This window comes from Perca fluviatilis, chromosome 18, assembly GCF_010015445.1.
Source record: "Perca fluviatilis chromosome 18, GENO_Pfluv_1.0, whole genome shotgun sequence".
Lineage (NCBI taxonomy): Eukaryota > Metazoa > Chordata > Actinopteri > Perciformes > Percidae > Perca > Perca fluviatilis.
This window is the reverse complement of record NC_053129.1, coordinates 9,977,124-10,001,240: the sequence shown is the minus strand read 5'-3', so window position 1 is coordinate 10,001,240 and position 24,117 is coordinate 9,977,124. Positions and strand designations below refer to the sequence as shown.

The following is a 24,117-nucleotide window of genomic DNA, read 5'->3' as shown; positions in this document are numbered from 1 at the left end:
CCATCCCTGGCAGTCCTCTGGACTCGTGTCCTCACATCCTGCACGCATGGCTTCCAAAAGAGACATTTGGTCATGTGGGTGGTGACCAAACACTTTCCACATCCAGGCAGAGAAAAACTCCTCTATTGGGTTGAGGAAGGGTGAATATGCAGGCAGGTACAAAACCATAAATCTGCGATGTGCTGCAAACCAATCTGTGACAGCTGCAGAGTGGTGAAAAGAAACATTATCGCAAACTATGACAAAAACTTGGGGGTTTCTTACTGGCTCCTCCTGTTCTGCTGGCACTAGCTGAGCATAGAGCTGTTCTAGGAAAGCTATATGCCTTTCTGTGTTGTATGGGCCAATGAGTGGTGTGTTGAGAAGCAAACCATCATTGGCCATTACAGCACACATGGTGATATTTCCCCCCCTTTGGCCTGGAACCTCCACAGTGGCCCTTTGACCTATAACATTCCTTCCTCTGCGCCGTGTTTTGGCAAGGTTAAATCCAGCTTCATCGATAAATACAAATGAATGTGGTGTTTCCAGTGCTTCCTCCAACCTCCGAAAAACGAAAATACGTGCACAGTTTTACTGTAGTAATGCTAGTGTTTTTTTTACTGTAAATATTTTTTATAGCTGTGTATGTAACCTCAGACGTCTTACCTGGACATATTGGTAGAACGTATTTTCTGTTTTGAATGTGTGGTTCACAGTTTTGACAGCAGTGTGTTAGCATTTGAACAAAGTGCTGTAAATCCACAGTGTTGTGCAGGTTGTGGTTAAAATCATGGGATAAGTGTGTAGAGTTTTGAAAACTGTGTTCAAGCAATGAAAAACGAACTAGAGTTTGGTCCACATGAACTGCTGCTGTGCAGACTGTAGTTAGAGTTTTGCACATGTGACTCCAGTTGTGCCCACTGTCGTCTAGCAATCGAAAAAAACTGTAACATCACAGTTCCACAGTGGATACACAGACAATCCTGATTTGAACGGGACTCGACTTGAGCCTGACACCTGAGAAATGACACCACTTAACACAGCATATGACTGTGATGTATGTTCTGGTTCCTGCTCTGTGGTTTGTTTACAGATTAGCATCAGGTCAAAATGTTTTCATTAGGGTGGGTCAGGGTTAGGAATAACTCTGATTACTGACCTCTGTTGACTGTACAGTGTAACTGCAGTTTAAATATCAATAAAATATTCTGAATGAGTCTTACAACGTCAGAAAAACAGACTGCATCACTCCGTCTGTCTACATATTGAGATTACCAAATCCTGATTTCCAACTGGAACACATTGTTTGGGCTTGTTGTGTCTCTCCAACATCCAACTGCATCCTGTTAAATGATTATTTACTTGAATCACAAATGTATTAAAATCAGTGTTTGTTGAACTGTAACATGCATGCTCCCTTGACAGTTTTACATTACAGTTTTTTTTGATTGCTAAACGACAGTGGGCACAACTGGAGTCACATCTGCAAAACGCTAATTACAGTCTGCACAGCAGCAGTTCATGTGGACCAAACTCTAGTTCGTTTTTCATTGCTTGAACACAGTTTTCAAAACTCTACACACTTATCCCATGACATACAACGTGCGCAACACAATATACACGTAGTATTTAACAGCACTTTGTTCAAATGCTAACACACTGCTGTCAAAACTGTTAACCACACATTCAAAACAGAATAGATTTCAGTCTGGGGCCTATCTAACACTGCTGATTGCAATTTTAACTGAAAGCCTAAGCAGGTGTCTTGTTTTAGACTAATTAGTGAACATATACGGTATTTATATACAGTAGAGAAAGCTCAGAAAGTCTTTTTTGTAATACAAACACCAAATAAGAATGAAACAATCATACACTGTACTGTTTGAGAGAAACAGGTAAAAGAGCAAAGATACCAATATGTTCAGGGAAGATGTCTGAGGTTATATACACAGCTATAAAAAAAGTGAAAAACACTGTATCTTTACAATACTGCGTTCTTACTGTTTTTCAGAAAGTAATGGAGGTGAAAGCAATAGAAACACCACATTCATTTCTATTTAGAGATGATGCAGATATCCAATGTGATGAAGAAAACTTGCCACATGATGCTGGAGAGAGGCAGGATTAGTCACACTATTCTTTGGTACTGTTACGTATGTACTTTTAGTTTTCTTTCCCCAGTAATTCCATAAATTACTAGAGACAAAATACTTTATTGAAGAAAACTGCTGATTTTCATTCCTTCTCGTTTACCTTATGTAATAATTGGTATGCTATACAATCTATATTTTTTCCTTAAATAAACTATTGAGTAGTGTCAAGTTACTCAAATTGTTCAAACTGTAAAGATCAGAAAGTTTGTAATCTCTGTATTGGTGTTTGATGCTAGTGTTTTTACTCAGTGTGTTCTGAGTGACAGTGTGTGTTATCTCAGTGAGGCCTGTGCATAGTGTTTGGCTGCACTGAGCCTGTTTTGAGACGTGTGTTAAGAGTTGTGTTGCTTTGAATGAGTTTTGCAGGTGATGTGAACTGTTTAGCTCAGGTGACTGTTGGTAGTGCAGACTGTAGTTAGAGTTCTGCACACGTGACTCCAGTTGTGCCCACTGTTGTTTAGCAATCGGAAAAAACTGTAACACAAATTCCCCAAATGTAATACCTCAAAGTCGCCACCAGATGTCGATGTACACCACGGAATCTTTTTGTCAAGAAACATGCTGCTGCAGTCTTTACCATGGTCCATTGATGTCAAATATTAACGAGGCTTATGCCTACCATACACTATTAAAGGCCGAATATCCACGTAAGGAGGTTAGTTGGGGTGGTGGATGGGTCAAACAATACCGGACTTTTACCCCAGAGACCGGGGTTCCCCGTTAACCGTCCTGTTATTGTCGCGCGTTCCCTGCGGCCGTCTCCCGGTGTGTGAGGCATCCTCCCCCCTGGGTGTGTCTTTTGCTTTGCCCGTGAATCTCCCTATAGACCATTTAGTTCTAGCCACCGTGAAATAAACAACAAAAACGTCCCCGTGAACACGTATCAATAGATTTAAAAATACGTGACCATTTGACGTACTGCCGTGAGACTATATAGCCTACAAAAATTAAAGCATCTAGTTCAGTCACAATGTTGGAAATGATGCTTCAGCATAATCCAACACAAACATCTGGCAAAAGAGGTATCATCATACAGTAAATCAATTCTTTTTTCTTTTTTTTTATTAACAAATGAAAATCAAGAAAAAGCAAATAAGGTAGACAGAGGAAGTGCACCAAAGAGCAACACTGTAGCGACCAAAAACAGCCTCCGAGACTTACGGAGGAGGCCAGTTTTACAACAGGGAATATGATGGTTTTCTTTCCGGGTTTGGCTCCTTGCTCCCCAGGGCTGAGTCAGCTGTACAGCTACTCAAGCTAACTGGCTAACTGCAGCTAAATACAGTTAGCAGTTACTTTAGCAACACATATGTTAGCCTAAAGCTAACGTAATCTGTCCAAAACTCCTAAATCACCTTACTACATCGACTGTCGTCAAACTGGTCTTAAAACTTTTATGACATCTTAATGACAAGTCCAAATGGTTCCACTTTACTTGAGGTCAAGGACATTTTTTATGACATAATATTAAAGCATTTAAAAGTGTAATCAAACTTCATGGCATTTTTATGACAAGTCCAAATTGTTTCCCGTTAATTGAGGGCAAGAAAAATATTCATGACACAGTTATAATGGTCTCATGACCGCAGAATCAACCACTCATGGCAGTGTAACGCATGAAGCTAAATAGTGTTAAGTTTGATAGTAGTTAGGTTATTAGGCCTGCCTTGACATGTTTATTACTATGTTATGTTATGTTGTCTTACTTCATTTCAAGTTGTCATAACACAAACATCTCAAACAATGCTAACTTAGCATTAAAAGTGTCTTAATTTTCCGAATTAAACTGAATGACAACAGTCATAAACATTCATAAAGACTCCAGTCCTTCATGTTAATGACTGGTCTGATGTCATGGTTAGGAGTCATCAGCTCACCAAACAGCTTGATTGATTCAGCTGATTCATCAGAGGTGAGCTTGATTTATACTTCTACTCCACTAGCCTACATTTCAGAGGCAGTGATTGTACTTTTTACTGTACTACACATATTTGATACCTTTAGTTACTTTGCAGATTTAAGGTTATAATACGAAATATAATCTACAAATAAATTATTATATATTATTATGGATAAAAATGAGACTTTATTCATCCCTCTTGTGAAATGTACAAGCTACCTTGCAGTATATGGGCCTATAGAAAAAAACTGCAACATTAAAGCAATGTACATTACTGCAACCATAATTATAATTCAATAATATAATATACATTATTCTAAAATGGGTCATTCTTCATAATGTGTACTTTTACTTTTTGTATCTTTAGCTATATTTCAATGCTAGTACTTTTTACTTTAAATTTTTTAATGCATGCGTTTAACATATATTGTACAATGTGGTATTGCTACTTGTACTAATTTAAAGATTTGAGTACTTCCTCCACCTCTGTAATTCCAAAATGTCACTTTTAGCAGTTTGATAAATGTGGGCCCTGATCTGTCAGCATGATAACAGTGATGGGAATAAGAAGATGAAAACACATGAAAATACTTGTAATAAAGTTTATATTGTGTATTGTGTTGAGTCTGAAGCAAACACACTTGAAATGCAAAGTTTCTTTTGTCTTCTTTATTGAAAAGCAGGAAGTGTGCAGAATGAAGTGATACAGAGCTTTGATTTTTAAGCATATAATAAAGTTATTGTCAAAACGCCATTTGAAATAGTTTGATTGTATTAATGGACATCAAGTTTAACAGTAGAACCCAGATATCATTGGTACTTTCTGATATTACCAGTAATATTACTGTAATATAATAAATCACATTGTTTTATACACTGAAGAAAAAGAGAAAATTAAATTAAAGAGGCTATCAGCAAAATGATTTAAGAATATAGTTGGACTCTGCTTTCCACTTCAGTGAGTGTTGTGAATTCTCAGCTCTGCTTCCTTCAAGAAGGCTTTCTCAGCCGTTCACTGATAGAAACACAGGTACTCAGTGTTGCCGTAAGTGCCTGTGTTGATATTTCTTTCGATAACAGAGACACCAGCCTTCTCATACACTGCTACAGCAGCAGGGTTAAGAAGCAGGGACATGGCCTGAATGGGCTTGGTGACACCATCTTTCTTGTACCACAGGTACACCTGGTTGCCTCCAGTCCCCTCGTTGAGGTTGACACTCACTGAAGTGTAACCTTGCTGCTGAAGGGACTGATACTCAAGATCATTGGTGGAGATATTCAGATCAGTGAGAGCACGCTTGGGGTCGGTGGTCTGACGGTACCAGATGAAGACATTGGGACCTCCTGCATCTCTGTTAGTATCTTCATCCACACGGATGTAACCTGCCTTATAGTAGTCGGGGTCTGATCCGTAGGAAGCAGCGGCAGAGACATCACAGATGTAGGTTTGTTTCTCTCTCTTCACCCAGGCGTAGATCAAGTTCCCTCCAGTGTTGCGGTTCAGACCACAGGCCGATCTCTCCCAGCCTGTGCTGAACTTAAGGGCTTCACTTTCTGCATCTGTAGTGAAATCAATCTCCACTATGGGAGTGTGGAACTCCCCGGACCCTCTGAAGTACCAAAGGTAGATGACATCACCTCCTGCTCCAGCATTGAGATCTTTATTGATCTTTGTGTACCCTGCATTGATCAATCCAACAGCCATGTCATCGTTGAATGTAAATTGAACCCTGGTGATTGGTACTGACCCATTTTTGTACCAAAGATAGATGGCATTTCCTCCTGCTCCTTGGTTCAGATTAACATTAATTTTGTTGAAGCCTTGTGACTGGAGCTTTTGCTCCTCAGCGTCATTAATGGACACATCAAGTTCTGAGATGTAGGCCATTGTAGATAACTGCATAAAAGAAAGACACGTCATTTGTTCGTATGTATAATGTATATATTTACTGTTTATGATTGTCACCTTGTGAATATGGTGTGGAATACACAATAGTGAGTAAACCCAATACGAAAAGTTAGCAGCATGACTCTGCCTTTTGAGATGAGCTCCAATATGATTATGACAAATTAAAATATCAATATCAAATGTGGATCACTATTATGACATCTAAAATTGTATTTTAAATTTGCATGCTGCACCTATTTATACTGAATATAGTAACTTTGAAATAGTAAAATGTATGTTCCACATAAAGTAAATAAAGTTCTTGAAGACTTACGTGTCTGCTGACGTTGAATGTTCGGCAGGAAGAAGTCAACTGGTCTGCTGAATTCTGTTGTACTCACCACAAGTCAGCTGCCTTTATATAGAGAGATGCTAGGGCTAATTGTGCAACCACTACTTGTGAGGAGTCATATTCCACAGACTTTTTTTTTTTCTCCAAATACCTTGATAAATAATCCTGATTACTAATCGATTACACACACACACACACACACACACACACACACACACACACACACACACACACACACACACACACACACACACAGATTTACAGTTTAAACACTCCCAAATTTGCATCATAGAATATTTATAGAAGAATTACAGCATGACTTTTCTTCATGTACTGGCTTCAAAACTGATGATACTTAACAACCATTTGGTCTGTTGTTGTACAATGGAAACAAAGCATTAACTTTAATATTGGGTTTTTGATAATCCGGGTGGTAACAAGGCATCGATTTAAAAACATCGGGTCCTCCCCGAGAAAATAGAAAAGTTTGAACATTAAACACTTCATTTCCTGCATTCAGGTGAATTTTTATGCACATATTTCTACCTTTTTTCTGAATCAATTTATGCTTGAAATATATTTATGTGAAGGGAAACAGATTACAATCCAAATATAAAAACATAACATAATGGAATATATTGCAATAAGGCTCTTAAGCATTCTATATTGCATTCATCTATTTATTCTCCTTTGGATCGACTTTTCTAATTATATGTGAGTTAGTCACACATGTAGCCTAGGCATCATTTACTCTTCCTCCCTCTTTTGCATCTTTTGTTGAGGAAGTAACCTCCTTAAATGGGCATATGACAATTATTCACCTCAATTCACAATGTGCAGCTCAAGCAAAATGCTAATATCACGTGCACCTTCCTGTTTTCCTGTTAATCTAGCACATTTTAACCTTCTATATTTTACAGCTCTAAAAGAAACAGTTTCACAGTTACATTTAAAAAAAGATGTTTTTAAATGTATCGCTCTAAAGATAATGATTTACTATATACATTTCATTTAGTCAGATCAGTTTCCCCAGGCCTTTAAAAACTCCAGTATTAAACACTCAATTAATCTGGATGTTACAGCAATAAGTAACTATAGGCCTATATCAAATGTTCTGTTTTTGGGATACATCATTTAAGGGATGGTTTTTCAACATATCCATGCTTTTATGATGATGCATCATCCTTTTTCATAATCCATTTCAGTCTGGATTTCGACCAAACCACAGTACTATGACTGCACTTAGTAAAGTTTAAATGACATACAGTACATCTGAATAATGATGCATCCAAAACATTTGTATCGGTATGCCTAGACCCCAGTGCTGCATTTGATACAGTTGATCATAACGTACTACTTGACAGACTGAAAAAGTGGGTGGGACTTACTAGCAATGTGCTAAATTGGTTCAAATGTTACTTACAACATAGGGACTATTTTGTCTCAATGGGTAATTATGAGTCTCAGCAAACAAAGATCACATGCCTCAAGGGTCGATTATAGGAACGCTTCTGTCCAATGTCTACATGCGTCCCCTAGCTCAGATTATGGAACATTACAACATCTCTTATCATACTTATGCAGATGACACACAACTTCATAATTCGGCGTTACCACATGACTACAGTCACAAGATCAGTGCTCACCTTGACTCCATGTCATCAAAAGCTAGAAAAATCAAGCCAGAAATCTTGGTGTAATTATTGACTATGACCTGAATTTTAACAACCACTTAAAAACTATTACTAAATCTGCCTATTACCACCTGAAAATATAGCTTGAATTAAGGGTTTTCTGTCTAAAGAAGACACAGAAAAACTTCATGCGTTCATTTTCAGTAAGGTAAGTTATTGTAATGGTCAATCAAATCTGGCAGCTGATCCAGAATGCTGCTGCCAGAGTCCCTACAAACACCAGGTGAACCAACCATATTACACCGGTCCTTAAATTACTACACTGTTTTCCTGTGAGTCATAGGATAGATTTTAAAATCTTACTAAGGTTGTCTGGGACAGATTTGTTGTGTGTTCCCAGAACTAGGACTAAACAAAGTGAAGTGGCATTTAGTCATTAAGTCCCTCAGCTGTGGAACAAACTCCCTGAATGCCTAAGGTCTGCTCAAACTGTTAGCTTATTTAAATCGGGGCTGAAAACATTATTGTTCACTGCAGCTTTCTTATAAATTTGATACATCATTTTAATTCTTAACTAATTATTCTTGTCTTTAAATGTACTCCTACTGGCTTATTTTAATAATTTTAACTTTCTTTGTTTCTTAAAAGTACTTTTATTGTTTATTATGATGCTTTTTGATGCCTCTGTAAAGCACTTTGAGTTGCCTGTATGAATTGTTCTACAAATAAACTTGCCTTGCTTTACATGGCCTGTGTCTGTTAAGTGATTTTAATAAAACAATTTCTTTATTTGTGTGGAGTGCTAATATCAGTAACAATGATCTAATATTTTTTACAAGAAAATTGTCTGGAATGGAAACAAAGAAAAGTGAATCTGAAACGGGGAGGACATTCTGCTGCTGGTGGACAAGCTGAGAAATCATATAATAAGAATGTTCAGGGCCGTGCAGAGACCTTTGGAAGGGCAGGTGCTCAAAGTATAAAAGGGGGACACATGGAACAAGGCTTTAAATAGGGCTGTGCTCAAAATATCAATACATCAATATATTGTGACACATTCCTTTCTGATAAGTGTATCGATACGGATGCTTCTCTATTTATATGGCAGCAAATGTTGTTATGCAGTTTTGAAAAAGAATCAGAATAGAAAAGACCATTTTAAGGTCAAAAGTTAAAAAAACTATTTTCTTTGCACCTATTAATAACTCTGGAATTACAAACTGAAGTGTCTTAAGTTGTCCCAATCTGAAGGCTTTTTCTTCTCTGTTATACAGAATAGCTGTTATAGTAAACTCTGTCTAGGACATCGTCATTATACAAAATCAACGTGGCCTGTTTCGTACAGTACAGTATAGTTTTATTTAATGCCTTATCAGCAGGGGTTTGTTATTTGGGGGGGCTCTCCCTAGGGCGGTCCGGGGGTATGCCCCTCTGAGGAAAAAAGAAAGAAAACTAAACCGCTAAATGGCACTTTCTGTAGCGTTTTGTGCAAAGAAATGGAGAAATTGAGTCTAACATGATATGTGCAAAACTGCAAGGTTAAGAGCCTATAGCTTTGCATTGTTGTAGTATCATATAACAGATATTAGGGAATTTAGCATTTACATTACTGTTAATCAGTCATCACTTGATTACACATTGTATTACCTTGTTATGATATAAGAAGTGACCCATACAATGTTCAAAACATCATGTGCTATAAGAGTGCAGCATATGACAGTAGCAACAGCTGACAAGATTTGGGTCTGTGGTGACCAGGTCCACCTCACACAAACTTCCTTCTCCCATTCTCTCTCTTTACTACAAGACACACAAACACACACACACACACACACACATACACACACACACACACACACACACACACACATAGACGGCGGCGAGTGGGGCTCTCCGTGGCCGGCTCGGAGCCCTGCCACTGGAGGACATGCGACAGCGAGAACCGGTTCAACGGCTTGGTCAGCGACATGAACTCGTAGCGGCTCCCCAAAAGTTGTTTAAACAATAAGTCTTCTAGAGCTTCTACATTCATGCTAAATAACAGACATGACCTAATTAATTCTTTAGAAACTAGGTTTGGGGTGAGGCAGTCAAAGGCTGATTAGGCTTAATCAGTATTGAAACAATCCTTTTCGACTCAGTTTCAGTGTCACTCATTCACACAACTGTTTACATTTTTAAGTTACATTTTTTACCTAAAAGTATATTGTTAAAACATAAGCATGGTTTTAACTTTTTTATCTTCAACAGTAGTTGACCCGCGGTGAATTGTCTGCAGTTCTGGGCGGGTTGTTGCCGTGTTGTGATTGTTCTCATCTTATCTCCGCCGAGACAAAATTGTGACATATTTAAACTGCAAGCAGGCACATCCGGACACATGAGCAGGCTTATGTGCCGGGGCTGAGCCCCGGAGAGCTCCGGCCCAATTTAACCCCTGCACACAGCAATATAAACAACAGCTCCATGCTCTCTTCACGTCGTTCTTGTTAAATAATAATAATAATAATCAGTAAACATTACAAACACACTGTAAAAAAGTACAGACCCATTTAGTTATGTCCACTTATTTCTTATTTTTAACTGAACACGCTTATACAAGTTTTGGATTTGGAACTCAACTTTATGAGTTTTTGAAAGTTAAACTTGCATTTATTCATTGGGTCCACTATTTACATTTTTTATCAGATATGTATGTGTTGATTGAACTTGGGTATGTAAGTTATCAGTTGAAAAAAAAAGTGTGTGTGTTGCAACAAAAAATGGTTGCCTTTCGATTTTAAAATAACCTGTCTTCACAGCATAGTTAAAGCATGGACAGAATAAATTGATTATACACCGCAGATAAGAGTATGTAGCCTATGCAAATTTCTACTAAAATATAACAAGTGTTGTGGCAAACAACAAAGCACTAGTGGGAGGAGGGAGTACCTGTCAAAGGCTTGTGAATTGTGAATTTGGCATTTCACTCTTCTCATATTGAAATGTACCGAAAAGTACTTTTCAAAAGTCAAACAGCTCCGCCACATTTAGCCCAACCCCAATCTACATACTGCAGTCAGGTGCAATTGGTTCATTGGCTGGTCAATTCCCATGATGCAAGGCGGTAAATAGAGTTGTGTTAAAATTTGCTGAAAAGTTTGCAATTTGTTTGCATTTTGTTTGAATTCCGTTTATTAAACGTGTGCTTGAATGTAGTGTTTTGTTGCCTGGTAATTGTCATTGTTGTGCTGGTTTACATTTGTAACCATGAGTTAAGTGACTGTTATTTTTGATAAGAAGAGCTGGAGTATTGCAGCATTAGACTTCGAGTAGTAATAGGCTTCCTTCAGCTATTAATCTGCGGTGTGACACTTCACTAGCCCAAGTGATGCAAGATCAGAGGCTTTAGAGGGGCCCCTATTTTGCATGGGGCCCTGGGGCAGCTGTACCCAAGCACCCATACTATCTCCACTATAAATGTGGTTATGTTATTATAACTTTAAACCGTGAGTTGTAATAAAGCAGAAAAGTATGTCTGTTATACTAGGCAAGGAAGGTTTCTTGCATTATTAAAGAAAGTAATTTATTTGTTTTAACTTAAAGTATGAAGTTAAACTAAGTAATTAAAAGTTAAATCAACTAAAATAACAACTTTAACAAAACTAGAACACTGTAGTTACATCACCCTCATTAACTTTAATTTCTAAGTTGAAACAAAAGCAGTCTTCAAGTTGAGTGAACTTCGATTTTCAAGGCTGAAGGTGAACTTTCATTTCCAAGTTAAACTACCATGAAATTTATTACACTGTGTGATCTTTTAGTAAAAACATTAGTCTGCTTAAGTTGAAAGTATAACTTCAATTGCTGCCTTAAAAACATGAGTACACCTAACTTGAAAAGACAATTGGTATGAATACAGTTAGTTGAAATTAAATGTAAAATTGTATGTTTGTTTAACAAAAAGAAGCAAGTTTCCTTGAATATACAATGTAAGATAGATGGTTGTTTTAACTTACAGTATCAAGTTCTAACAATAAATTATTATTAATTAAACATCTTCTCTAACTTACCTTTGTGAGTTGAAATAGCATACAATTGTATTTTTGCTTGACAAGAGGAAGCAAGTTTCCTTGAGTGGACAATGTAGTATTGATAATTGTTTTAAATCACAGTATCAAGTTCAAACAATAAATGATCATTAGTTAAACATATTCTATAATCTAACTTTGTGGGTTGAAACAACACTATTCTTAATGTTGGCTTTACTCACATTTTTAAGGCAGCAGTTGAACTTAAATTTTTAAGTAGAACCACCCTGATAATTTTTACAGTGCACACCGTTTCGCTGAGAACAGCACTTACCAGCAGATCCTCTCCTTCTGGTGCGATATTAAAAAATGCACGTGCGGCAAATCGTCCCGGTCTGAATGAGGTCGTCAGGTGAAAGGTCATCATGTGGTTCATGCTATTTATGAATAAATTACTATTCATTAATTTACTAATAGTTAGATTTGGGCAGGCCTTCACAAATGGACCTTTAATTAAATGTTAAATTTTTTTTTTGCCTTGACAAAAGGGCATTTTGGGCATCAAGGGGCAAAGGGGCAGGTGCTCAAGCACCCACCGCCCCTCCCCCCTCTGCACGTGCCTGGTTGTACAACAATGACAAGTGGAGACAATAAGCACGGACAGTGATTGCAAACAAAATCACTATCAGCTTTATTGTTATTGTCCACACCCCTGATAAATGCCAGTGGAGTAACTCATGTTCAAATTAATGCAAATATTAGACTGAAGCTACTCTGTTCTGAATTAGAGTATTATGCTCAGCAATGCTACAAACATATCACAGGTGTCTGCTCACGCTCTCTCACACACACACACACACACACACACACACACACACACACACACACACACACACACACACACACACACACACACACACACTCCCAAATTTGCATCATATAATTTCAAAATTACTGCAAGCATTTTCTTCATGGTCTTGTTTCAAAACTGATGATGAAAGTTATTTGTTTATAGTAAAATTAAACCATATTTGCTGCTCTCTGTCTCAAAGACTTATCTTCATGCCATCATTATGTCCACTTTGTCGTATTGTTTACCTGTTTGGTCACTTACAACAAATGAGATTCTTGAACCAGTAATAAGACTCTATAACAAAGCCTATAAGCTACATGTTAGGCTTCCTGGATGGACTCACCACTGTACTGCACTATCTCTGTGTAATGCCTTGACATTTGAGAATTATAAATTAAGCAAAGACATGCATGCAACTAGGACTACAGTTGAAAATTAGCCCACTGGCTAACACTGGCGCATTTACAGAAATGTTGATTAATGTGCATTGTCCTAATATAAATAAACATATCTTCAAGCCATTGGATAAAACTGTATTATCAAATTTTAAATGGTCACACTGCAGCTGCTCTGTCTACGTTGGTTCCAAAACCCAGTTCAAGGTCCGAGCGCATTACAAGATCTGCTACAAATGGACTTTTGCCTCTACCGGCTTTTAGAAACTGTTATGGACAGAGATCTTTTTTCTATGTGCTCACTAAAGTCTGGAATGACATTCCACAGCACATTAGAACTTTAACGTCAATAAGATCATTTAAATTAACATTTGCTCGCTATTTAATGGAGAGGTACACCTGTGACCATTGAGTCAGCTTTATGGCTTTGCCCTGTTGCTCATTCTCCTGGTCTGTGTGTTTGTTACTGTTCTGTCTAGGAGTTTTTGTTGTGTATGTGGTGTTTATGTTCTGCAGAGCAGGAACCTGCTGATAATCAGTTTTACACTGAGTCAGGCCCGATTGTCTTTAATCTTTTCCTGTTTAATAAATAAAAAATGAAAAATGAAATGATGACAAAGCAGCACACAGACACACAGACTCACAGTAAATACAATCCCAAATTTGTGTTTAGTTGTTTTTTTGTTGTTTGTGACTAACATGTCTCACAATATAATAACTGAATTGACGTGCACACATGTATGCATTCAATTGAAAGAACGTATTGATTGTGTTGAACATATGGACTTTATGTTTATGTTTAATTTTTCAAAGTGCATCTTCTGACATATTAGTTATTGGTGCACACATATGCTTCTAAGAGGAATAAAAGCTAGAAAGCAATGAGCTGTGACCCCACTGTTGGCAGGGAAAACCAAGTTATTAAAATATTTTAAAGTCATCTGTGTAGACACATTTTAACATTTGGTTTGAAACCATTATAACATCTATATGTTATTCTGTTTTAACCCACTCAAACCCAAACTATTTATGGAAATGACAAGCTGCCAGGATACAAAGATGAACTACCAAATATACACCAGAAAAATCGGAGTTAATAATTATTTACCTGTGAACATGTGAATGCTGCTTTATTCCAAACAAAATTGTATTTCACTTCATCAGAATATTTTTTAACATGCTCAAAATCATCTCAATATCTAGATACTCAAATGAAAACATTTACAAGCATATATGACCAGTTGTACATAACATATTGATCAGAAATGCATCTTACCATTTACAAACCAATATTACAAACATGGAAATAAAAACACTTGAAAAACATTCCACATATTAAACAAACATTTTGAAGTTAAGTAATCTAACATTTTCTTTCTGAAATGTTTTCTGTACATATTAATGTCAAAACACATATATGTATTTTGACAAAAGAATTCTCTAAGAGCCAACCTAGGAGTAAGAAAGTTATTTGCTGAGTAAGAAAAAACAGAATAAGAGAATAAGGCACATTTATCAAGGGACTTCCAACGTACAGCAAAGTGTGAGTGTAACATTTAAGAACAACTTTATGTGATCACATGATTTACTTTGTGAATATTCCAAAAAACTACAGGTCCCATGAACATAGAAAACATATTGAGTGAAACACACTGTAACTGTAAATATGGCTATGTCCCAACACTGGATTTGTAGTTATCACAAATGTTGATGGAAAAATGTTGTTAACATTGTTATAGAAGACACAGTTTGGTAAGGTCTAGGCACAAAAACTACTTAAAAACTTGAAAAAGGTCATGACTTAGGTTAAAATTTGTATATCGTCACCTTCCTAAAATAATGGCCTATGTTATTTTTTCAGGTTTTTCAGAAAACACAAAAAACTGAACAAAATATAATTTGTAAGAATATAATTTCACTCAAAAATGTTACTACAATAGATGACTATTGACATACTACAGTTTTTTTCAGTCGCTAACAAGCATTTGTCCAATCAGTTGTCACATTTTCAAAACTCTAACCACAATTAGCACAGCATCAGTCTTTTTTGGCTATACAATTCACATATTTCATGTCTTTTTCACACAATATGCAGTCAGTGAACACATTTCCACAACGCTTACATTTTTTTAACAGACAAGCTATACCTCCCAACAAAATGATGGATTGTTTGTGTAGTATTTACGAATGTTAACACACAACATCCCACAATAGCAAAAACAATTATCCAAACCTTAGATACAGTATAAAAACATCTGCTTCTGCAATGATATTAGTTCAAAAACAACATAACAACATAAAAAAAAAAAAAGACAATTGAAAAATTGACACACAGCTGATTTATGGTTGGGTAACCACAGCTGATTCCAGTCAGACAGACTCAGTATTACAGGGTTTATTTACTTTCAAGTAAATGTTTAAAGCAGACTTTGTGGATGTTTTTTTGGAAACAGAAACAGAAAAATACAAACACTGTAATTTTTTTGACTGAAGTAAAGAAGAGCGGGAAAAGAAGGGGCTGGCAAAGTGGGAGAGATGAAGTCGGGAAAAGTGAAGAAGAGGGGAGAAGGCGAAATAAAGTAAGCAGAGCAGTCAGAGAATAAAAATGAGGAAAAAGAGTGGGAGCAGTGAGGAGAAGTAGTGGGAGAAGTGCAAATAGGGGAACAGTGGGAGGAGCAGTGAGAGGACAGCAGTGAGGAACAGTGAGGGGAACAGTGAAGGAGAAAAAAAAAAGAGATAAGGGCTGGGGAGAAGAGCAGGCCCAAGGAGAGGGTAAGGTAGAGGTGTAATAATGCGTGGTGGTGGCATCCCAAGGGCTGCAAGAACAGTAGTCAGTGATGAAATTCGTGCCACTATCATTGACCATGTAATCAACCACGGTCTTTCACTAAGAGAGGCTGGTGAAAGAGTGCAACCCAAGTTGAGGCAGTCAACGGTTGCCTCCATTATATGCATCTTTCAACAAACCAACAGGTAAGTATTGTATTTTACATGGATTGTTTCTATTCTCACTTGACATGTCAATAAGGTCATACAGTAATGCATATGTTGAATTTCTTTTGTCCCTCTAAAGAATGCAACGTCTTCCACCCTCTGGCGGAAGAGGAAAGCTCCTCAATAATGACCAAGTGCTTGCCATTGTAGAAATGGTTGTTGCAAATAATGCAATAAAACTGAGTGAAATTCAAGTTCGAATTGTGGAGGACCATGAGATATTTAACAATATCGAAAGCATCAGCCTCACAACCATTACGCGGACATTGTCTAAACACAGAGTGTGGATGAAGCAGCTCTACACTGTTCCCTTTGAGAGGAACAGTGAGAGAGTCAAGGAGCTACGACGACAATATGTCCAGGTATAGTGTATATTCAACTCAATGTCCAGTTCTATAAGCTTTGCACTTTGCAAGAAGATAACCTACACAGTAATAGGTTACAGTACAGTATGATATACAATAATGACATGATATACATGAACTTTGTTTCAGAGAGTTATGGAATTGGAGGCCAACCAGGCCCCTCATGAATTTATTTCCATAGATGAGGCAGGATTCAATCTGTCCAAAAGGCATCAACGTGGACGAAATATAATTGGAAAGAGGGCCACAGTTGATGTGCCAGGACAGAGAGGGGCAAACATCACCATGTGTGCAGCAATGGCAAATGCAGGATTACTCCTTCACCAATGTCAGGTTGGACCCTATAATACCGAGCGCCTCCTCGCCTTTCTCAATGATCTCCACCAGCGCCTGGTACCAGAGCAGGATCAGGAGGGTGAAAACATGAGGACCTTTGTCATTTCCTGGGACAATGTTGCTTTCCACCATTCGCAAGCAATAACATCATGGTTTGAAAACCACCCAAGACTGGTAAGTCTCTTCCTTCCACCCTATTCACCTTTCCTCAACCCCATAGAGGAGTTCTTTTCTGCATGGAGGTGGAAGGTTTATGACCATCAGCCACATGACCAGATGTCCCTCCTTGAAGCCATGGATGCAGGGATATCACAGGTCATGATTGCCAAGGGTGGATCCGACATGCCAAGCGGTTTTATCCCAGGTGCATCGCCTTGGATGATATCAGATGTGATGTTGATGAAAACATGTGGCCTAACCCTGAAGATCGCAGGGATTAGATACAGTCATTTTGTGCTTTTTTGTTCCCCCTTTTTATTTGGGCTTTTTGCTGTTTTTTTTTTTTTTTTACAGAATGCTCTTGTGTTTCATGGATATTTTGTTCACTGTAAGCATTACTGTAAATCTTTTTCTGTTCTATTACTGTATACTGTGTTTCTACTGTACTTCCTTTAGTAAACAGTAAGGACCAAAAAACTGATTTGCTTTTTACTGAAATGTGTTTGAATGTAAACATTATTGTACATGTGGACATACAGTTCCCAACCAAGAAATTTAGTGTAAAAGGTGGATTGCATGTTTTGCATGCAAATACCTGAAACATAAGTCTATGCAGTTTTTATAATGTCAACAATAGCCAGTATTTTGAAACCTGGTGTACTTTGATTGACTGCATGTACCTTGTGAAGTGAAAACAAGTGTTATTCTTTGACAGAATAATTTCATTTTGAATCAGATTTCCAGTGTTTTGGTAAAGTCAGTGTGTGCAGAGAAACATGTGTTCTGTCTTGAAATGGAGAGTTAGTATATATTTAACAAAATGTGTTTTTGAAAAGAAAATTATCCATTTGGCCAATTGTGTTTTGTAGGTGTCAGTCTGTGTTAAGAGTTTAGAAAAACTATCCCAAGTATGGGTAAGCGCTTGTTAGCGATTGAAAAAAACTGTAATAACAATTATGCAACATAATAGGAATACATGCCTTTGTGACACAATCAGTGTGTTTACCTCATCACCAACCAATTGTGGACGAGCCCTGAATCATGGAAATAACTTCAGTGATAGAGTGGTAGATTTTTGTTCTTCTTGAAGCGGCTGTCATTTTGAAAAGCTTGTAAAATTGCCTAAGTCACATTGTCTTTTGACTTAGGCAAAATAAAATGGCCTATGTCCCACTCTTGACATAGGCCGTTATAATAAAAGGTGTAGAATCACATGACCTGTTCAATTGAGGATGTAGGCAATTTCACCAGAGGTGGCCAGCACCATGAGGAGATGATTTAGGCAAAAAAATCATTTTTGTCAAAAAATTACTTAAATAAAAGGCTTTATGGTTTATTTATAAATGTGCAAAAAGTTCAGGAGATATACTTTGTGCAATGTGCAGGTATATAGTCCAGGATGTAGGTTAATGCAACGTGAAGAAGAGTCAAGTTGCTTATTTACTGTTAATTTGAATAACTTACCTTTTATCCTCATTTATCTGAAATAAAAAGCTACTTTCATCACAAATAATCCTGAATGTGACTGATGAACCAGTTCAAGTAGTAACTTGGAACACCATGTACACATCTACTGCATCCTAAAGACAGATAATCTACAAATCAAATCTGGAGCTGCACCTTAGACACTGAATGTTAAAGTTTGTCTTCCTACTGTAGGTTATATGTTCAACATATAGATGATGCTCTCACAGTCACCGCTATAGTCTTTGACTTATCAGTTCTTCCTCTATGGAGGAGCTCCAGAGCTTACATCTGAGAGAGCTGTTTCTGCTCACACTCACAAATATTACTTTGTCCTGACACTTTTCTTAAGCCATGCAGTATTTCTCTTTAACATCACAATATCCACAGTGTAACACAGAAAATCTTGATTTCAACGGGACTCGACTTAAACACCAGAATCTTAAAAGTCAAACATGAAATATGTTCCTTTGTACAGATTTGACTGAATTTGATGACTACTGCAATATTCGCCATGCTATTGACCCAGTGACCTGTAATTGACCTACATTATATGACAGAAAAATGACTCCACTTTAGTAGTCAGCATGTGGTTCTGGTTCCTGCCCTGTGGTTTGTTTACAGATTATCATCAGGTCAAAAGGTTTTCATTAGGGTGGGCCAGGGTTAGGAATTACTCTGATTACTGACATCTGTTGACTGTACACAAAAAAATGCTAGGTTATTTTAATAACCCAAAAGCTGGGTTAAGGCTGTTGGGTTATAGGTTGGGTGGGCGACCTTATGTTGGGTTATGGAACAATTTTGTTTCCTGGCACAAGTAACACAACATTATTGAAACGGACCAAATTAAATTTGATCAGCATGTTGCTTTTTTCCATTGCATTGTTGTATAGATGATTTTACTGATTTCAACACATTTTTATTTGTTATTTGGTGGGTAAAAAGAGTTTCTCACCTTTAAATAAAAAGTGTCCTATTAAATAATCAATTCATTTCATCAAAAATGTATCAAAATCAGGGTGGCATAGGGTGGCAAATGCCACCCTAAAAGAAAGCCTTGGCAGCAACAAATTAAAAGTTATGGCCAATTTGACAATTTATGAGCGCGAATCTCCAATGTCCGACTGCAGCACGAGATGACGCCAGAGCTAGTGCATCTCGTTGCAGCCTGCGGGAAGGAGACCCACCCCCACATCCAAGTCAGCCATTTTCTTTGCTTACGTCACTCCCCATACACTCGAACGGACCAAAACAGCCTGGTAGCATTTTTTACTATGAAGGACATTATTTGGGTAAATGCCATGTTTTCATTTTGAATCTTTTAATTTTTGGTGTTACACATTTAAAACATGCTTTTTTTGGGCCACAGCTGATACATTATCCGGACTTCTTTCAGCGGATTGATTGATAGCTCCAGAGTGAACAGAACTGTGTGCATGGCAACGCTCTGCTATGCATGGCAACGGTGTGTTATCCTTAGCAACGGTCTGTTATGTAAGGGTTAATGCCCGACGAGGTGTCCATTGTCAGGTATTAATGCACGACGGCGAGGCGTGAACCGTCCGACGCGAAGTCCATTAATACCTGACAATGGACACCTCGAAGGGCATTAACCTGCTTATACCATGGTCACTTGCCAAATAACACATTTTTAAAACATTAGTTCATATTTTAATTAGTTTTACAATCGAAATCTAAAGTTTATCCAAACAATAACTCCGTTTCCCTGGTTACGCCTGACGGTTTGACTAATACCTGGAACAATCATTCCCATCCATCAGGTTCTTATGCAATGCAAATGTTGTTCTCTCCACCAGGAATTATGAAGAACCTTAGATACGACTTGCCTCCCTTAGCAACCGGAGATATTTATATAGTCCGCTCAGCTGGTAGAACCCTTCAGTTTAGCTACGAGCCAGAAAGCTAACGCTATGCTAGCAAGATCCAAAGTCAATAACATTGACTGATTGACACAGTTGGCAATCAGTAAAAATAATTTGACATTATGTTGAACAACAAGACAAGCTAGCTATCCAGCCATGTCATTGTCCCCAAAACAATATAACGACTTTTACGAAGAATTTGATCCGCGATGTGTAACGTTACTGTCGGCTGCAGCAGCGCAGCATGAAGCAGCGAGCTGAACAGCGAACGGGATGTGAGATAACGTTATTCGCTGTGAAACAAAGTCAGTCCAGAGGGCCAGTAGAACTTACTTCTTGCAGCCTGTGTGTTTTAGCGCCATCCTGTGGTGTTCAGAGGACGAGTTGGAAATAATAAATCCACATTTCCTTATTGATTTAATGTAGCGCATTAATTTAGAACAGTAAACAGTCAGTTTCACCGAACTCCTTTAGAAGGTGTCCTATATCACTTTTTAATGGACACCCTGCAGCCAATCAGAATCGAGTATTCACCCAGACCATGGTATAACAAGAAATAACAGACCGCATTCTACATTAGAATTCAACCAAGCCGTGTAATAAAAGAAGGCTAACACATAGCTACTAGCATTAGCTCTTGGTGGGCTGTGGTATAAACATCGAGTATAAACACAGCCGTACATTTGCGTGGGATGTAGCTAGAATTGTCGGCATTTTACAGTCACAAACTCCACCAGCAGTTAGCAGTTAGTTGGATACAAATCACCCCATTTCTGCAACAGGCAGTCCGGGGTAACACAGCCCTCCTCCACTAGTAGTCTTACCCGGTGACAGCAGGCTCGATTGTCCACAGCAATATTTCCACAACAACAAAAACACAGCACAGCAGTCTCTGAACTCACGTTGGGAGTTTCGTTAAAGTTGGATGTAGTCCAGTTTGTTTTATGAGCGGACACTTGCAAGCAGGATTGGTGAATGAGATGGCTGGCTAGCGTTAGCTTTCCACCGGCACACTCGTTCAACGCTCCCCGCTGATGAGGTCACTTTACCGGCCACAGGAATCGAGCACTACCGCTGGTCTCCGTGCAGGCAAAGCTCGCGTAGTGTGTGGAGTATTGCGTCTGTAATAAAGTGTCCTGCATATTCTCCGATGTGTTCCAATGTATCCCGGTGGTACACGTGTGTGGTAGTTTGAATGCACATAATTGTTGTTCTAAAATTTCCGTCGGGATGAACAGTTTCTGCTCCTGCTGAGAAGCTAAGCGAGGATTCAAGATGGCTTACACTCGTTTTTTCCTCGGCAATCTCTGGAAAAAGCCGACAGTCCAACCCCCTTTAGGCTATGCGGAAGTGGTTCCTAATACAGGCTGTAGTCTTTTGCCTCTGGGCAAAAAAACCTCAGATGACGCAAAAATCGTCATTTTGCGTCATCTGAGGCTTTTTTCCAGACCCACAATACAGAGATCTCCCCTCTCAGGGGGACATGAGGGAGGAAAGCATGGTCATTCAAAAATACTACCAGGTTTCTACTGATACAAAGCTTAATGCTAATCGGTGAAGTTTCCCTTTAATGTTTTCAATATGTTTATCGGTACTTGAATAATAAAGTTTTTTGGAAAAAAAAAGACAGCCTGGTAGCGAAGCTGATATAGCCTCTTGTTTCACATTAGATAGAAACTGATGATGTAGGCTAAACACAACGACATTTCATGCAACAACAGTTAAGTTTTCATGTAGTTACTGTAATTGGTCCCATGTACTTTTTCATTCATTTCATTTCTGATTTTGAAATGATATCCAAATTTGAAAAATGGTTCATTTTAAAGCTTGTTAATATTGATGACAATGTGTTCAAATGGAAAACGAGCCATATGTGTTGTTTCGTTGTGGACTTTCCTATTAACAGCAAGAATTCAGTCTCCATTACAACCAAATGTACAAAGGGGCGATTTTGCTTTATTAACAGGTGACCCAGAAGCATACGGTGAAACTCGAAAAATTTGAATATCGTGCAAGAGGTGTCATTTATTTCAGTAATTCAACATGAAAGGTAAAACTAATATATTATATAGACTTATTACATGCAAAGCGAAACATTTCAAGCCTGTATTTGTTGTAATTTTGATGATTATGGCTTACAGTTTATGAAAACCCTCAGAAAATTGGAATATTGTGAAAAGGTTCAATATTGTAGGCTCAAAGTGTCACACTCTAATAAGCTAATTAATCCAAAACACCCGCAAAGGGTTCCTGAGCCTTTAAATGGTCTCTCAGTCTGGTTCAGTAGAATTCACAATCATGCGAGATGCTCCTTGGATATTACCTGCACAGTAGGGCTGTTGGAATGAATACCGAAATTCGAATATAATTCGAATAGTAAAAAAATCAATACTATTCGAATGTTGAAATTACTATTCGAATGTGACTTTTTTTTTAATATAAATATGTTGGCTAACGTTAGCTAATCTCCCTCTTCTCGCCTTGACCTATACCCGCATGGGTGATTCATGTCACGCCGTATGAACAATAACAGCGGGAGTGAGAAACAACGCATTGTGCGGTCTTAAGACAACGTTACGTACCAGGTAACGTTAGTACAACATCACAGAGCTAACGTTACGTAGCGAGTAACGTTAGTACAACATCACAGAGCTAACGTTACATACCGGGTAACGTTAGTACACGGGGGAGTGACAGGCTGCGGCTGGAAATCGTAAACAGGACGGGAAATAGTTTTAACATGACTTTAAAATCGCCATCCACCGAGCCAAAATGCTAATGTTATCAATAGTTCGTTCTGGTTTCCTAACTGCGTTGGGAGGTAACGTTAGCGTAGCTGGGAGCTTCATGGAGAAAGCTAAAGTTTATGTTAGCTCCCCTACAGCTGTCAGAGTTAGCTTCTACTTGTTGGGGACCAAGAGTCTGGTTAAACCCGATTTTAACCAAAAGGCCTCAGATTAAACTGACCTCTGGATACAAGACACACATGTGCTCAGAGACAAGGGGACATGTGGCCAAGACAAAGGAATCTTGGCCTGTATGTAAACCTCAAAGCCTGGTTAATTCACACCTCTATGTGAAAGTGCCAGCCAGAAGGGAAACGCCTCACAACTGGCAGGAAGTCAAAGGACTACACGACTGTAGTTTTCACCCTTTCAAGAGTTTCGAGTCTTCCTATTGGTTCAGCGGGACCATAAACACAGCAGGGGGTCTGAACCTATAAATAACCTAACCCTAGGAAACCCCCTCGTCTTCACCTGCAACTCCCGTTGCTGACAGGAGACGCGCAAGCGCTTGTGCTCAACTTCTATTTTCTGGAGAAAGTGGATTTAATTTCGGAGGATCCTATGAAAAACGCACCAGTGTTTTTCATAACTGCAGTGAGAAGGAAACAACGTTTTTCTTCTCAAAGTCGACCAAGCTCTTCCCCTTACTGCCTGTTTGGAGGGGAGTTTCTCCGTGGCCCTGACGAGCGCCCGGGAGTCGTTCTGTTTCATTTCTGTGGAAATCTATCGACAGAAACAACGGACTGAACACACCGTAAAAAGGCTGACGTCTGGGCAGAGATAAGTAGTGTGTTTACTAATGAGCAAAGGGTTCGCTACCATTGTTGCCATTAATGTGATCTGATTTAATCATGTACTGGTCCATATGTGATTATTAATCTGTCTGTGAATGTATAAATTGATCATTATACTCGTTGATTTATGTCGCGTTAAAGTAGCTGGGCTAAAACCGTAATTGCTATC

General features: G+C 38.3%; 1 protein-coding gene across 1 annotated transcript; it reads right to left on the bottom strand.

Moving 5' to 3' along the window:
• Positions 1-4,689: 4,689 nt before the first annotated feature.
• On the bottom strand, positions 4,690-6,360 carry LOC120547052. Its single transcript, XM_039782423.1, has 2 exons — positions 6,258-6,360; positions 4,690-5,932 (listed from the first exon to the last, which is right to left on the bottom strand). The coding sequence occupies exon 2, from the start codon at positions 5,921-5,923 to the stop codon at positions 5,048-5,050; it is 876 nt and encodes a 291-aa protein (XP_039638357.1). The 5' UTR covers positions 5,924-5,932; positions 6,258-6,360; the 3' UTR covers positions 4,690-5,047.
• Between the last annotated feature and the right edge of the window lie 17,757 nt (positions 6,361-24,117).

Coding starts and splice junctions, on each gene's coding strand:
- LOC120547052 (XM_039782423.1), bottom strand. CDS start 5,923: ATGGCCTACATCTCAGAACTTGATGTGTCCATTAATGACGCTGAGGAG.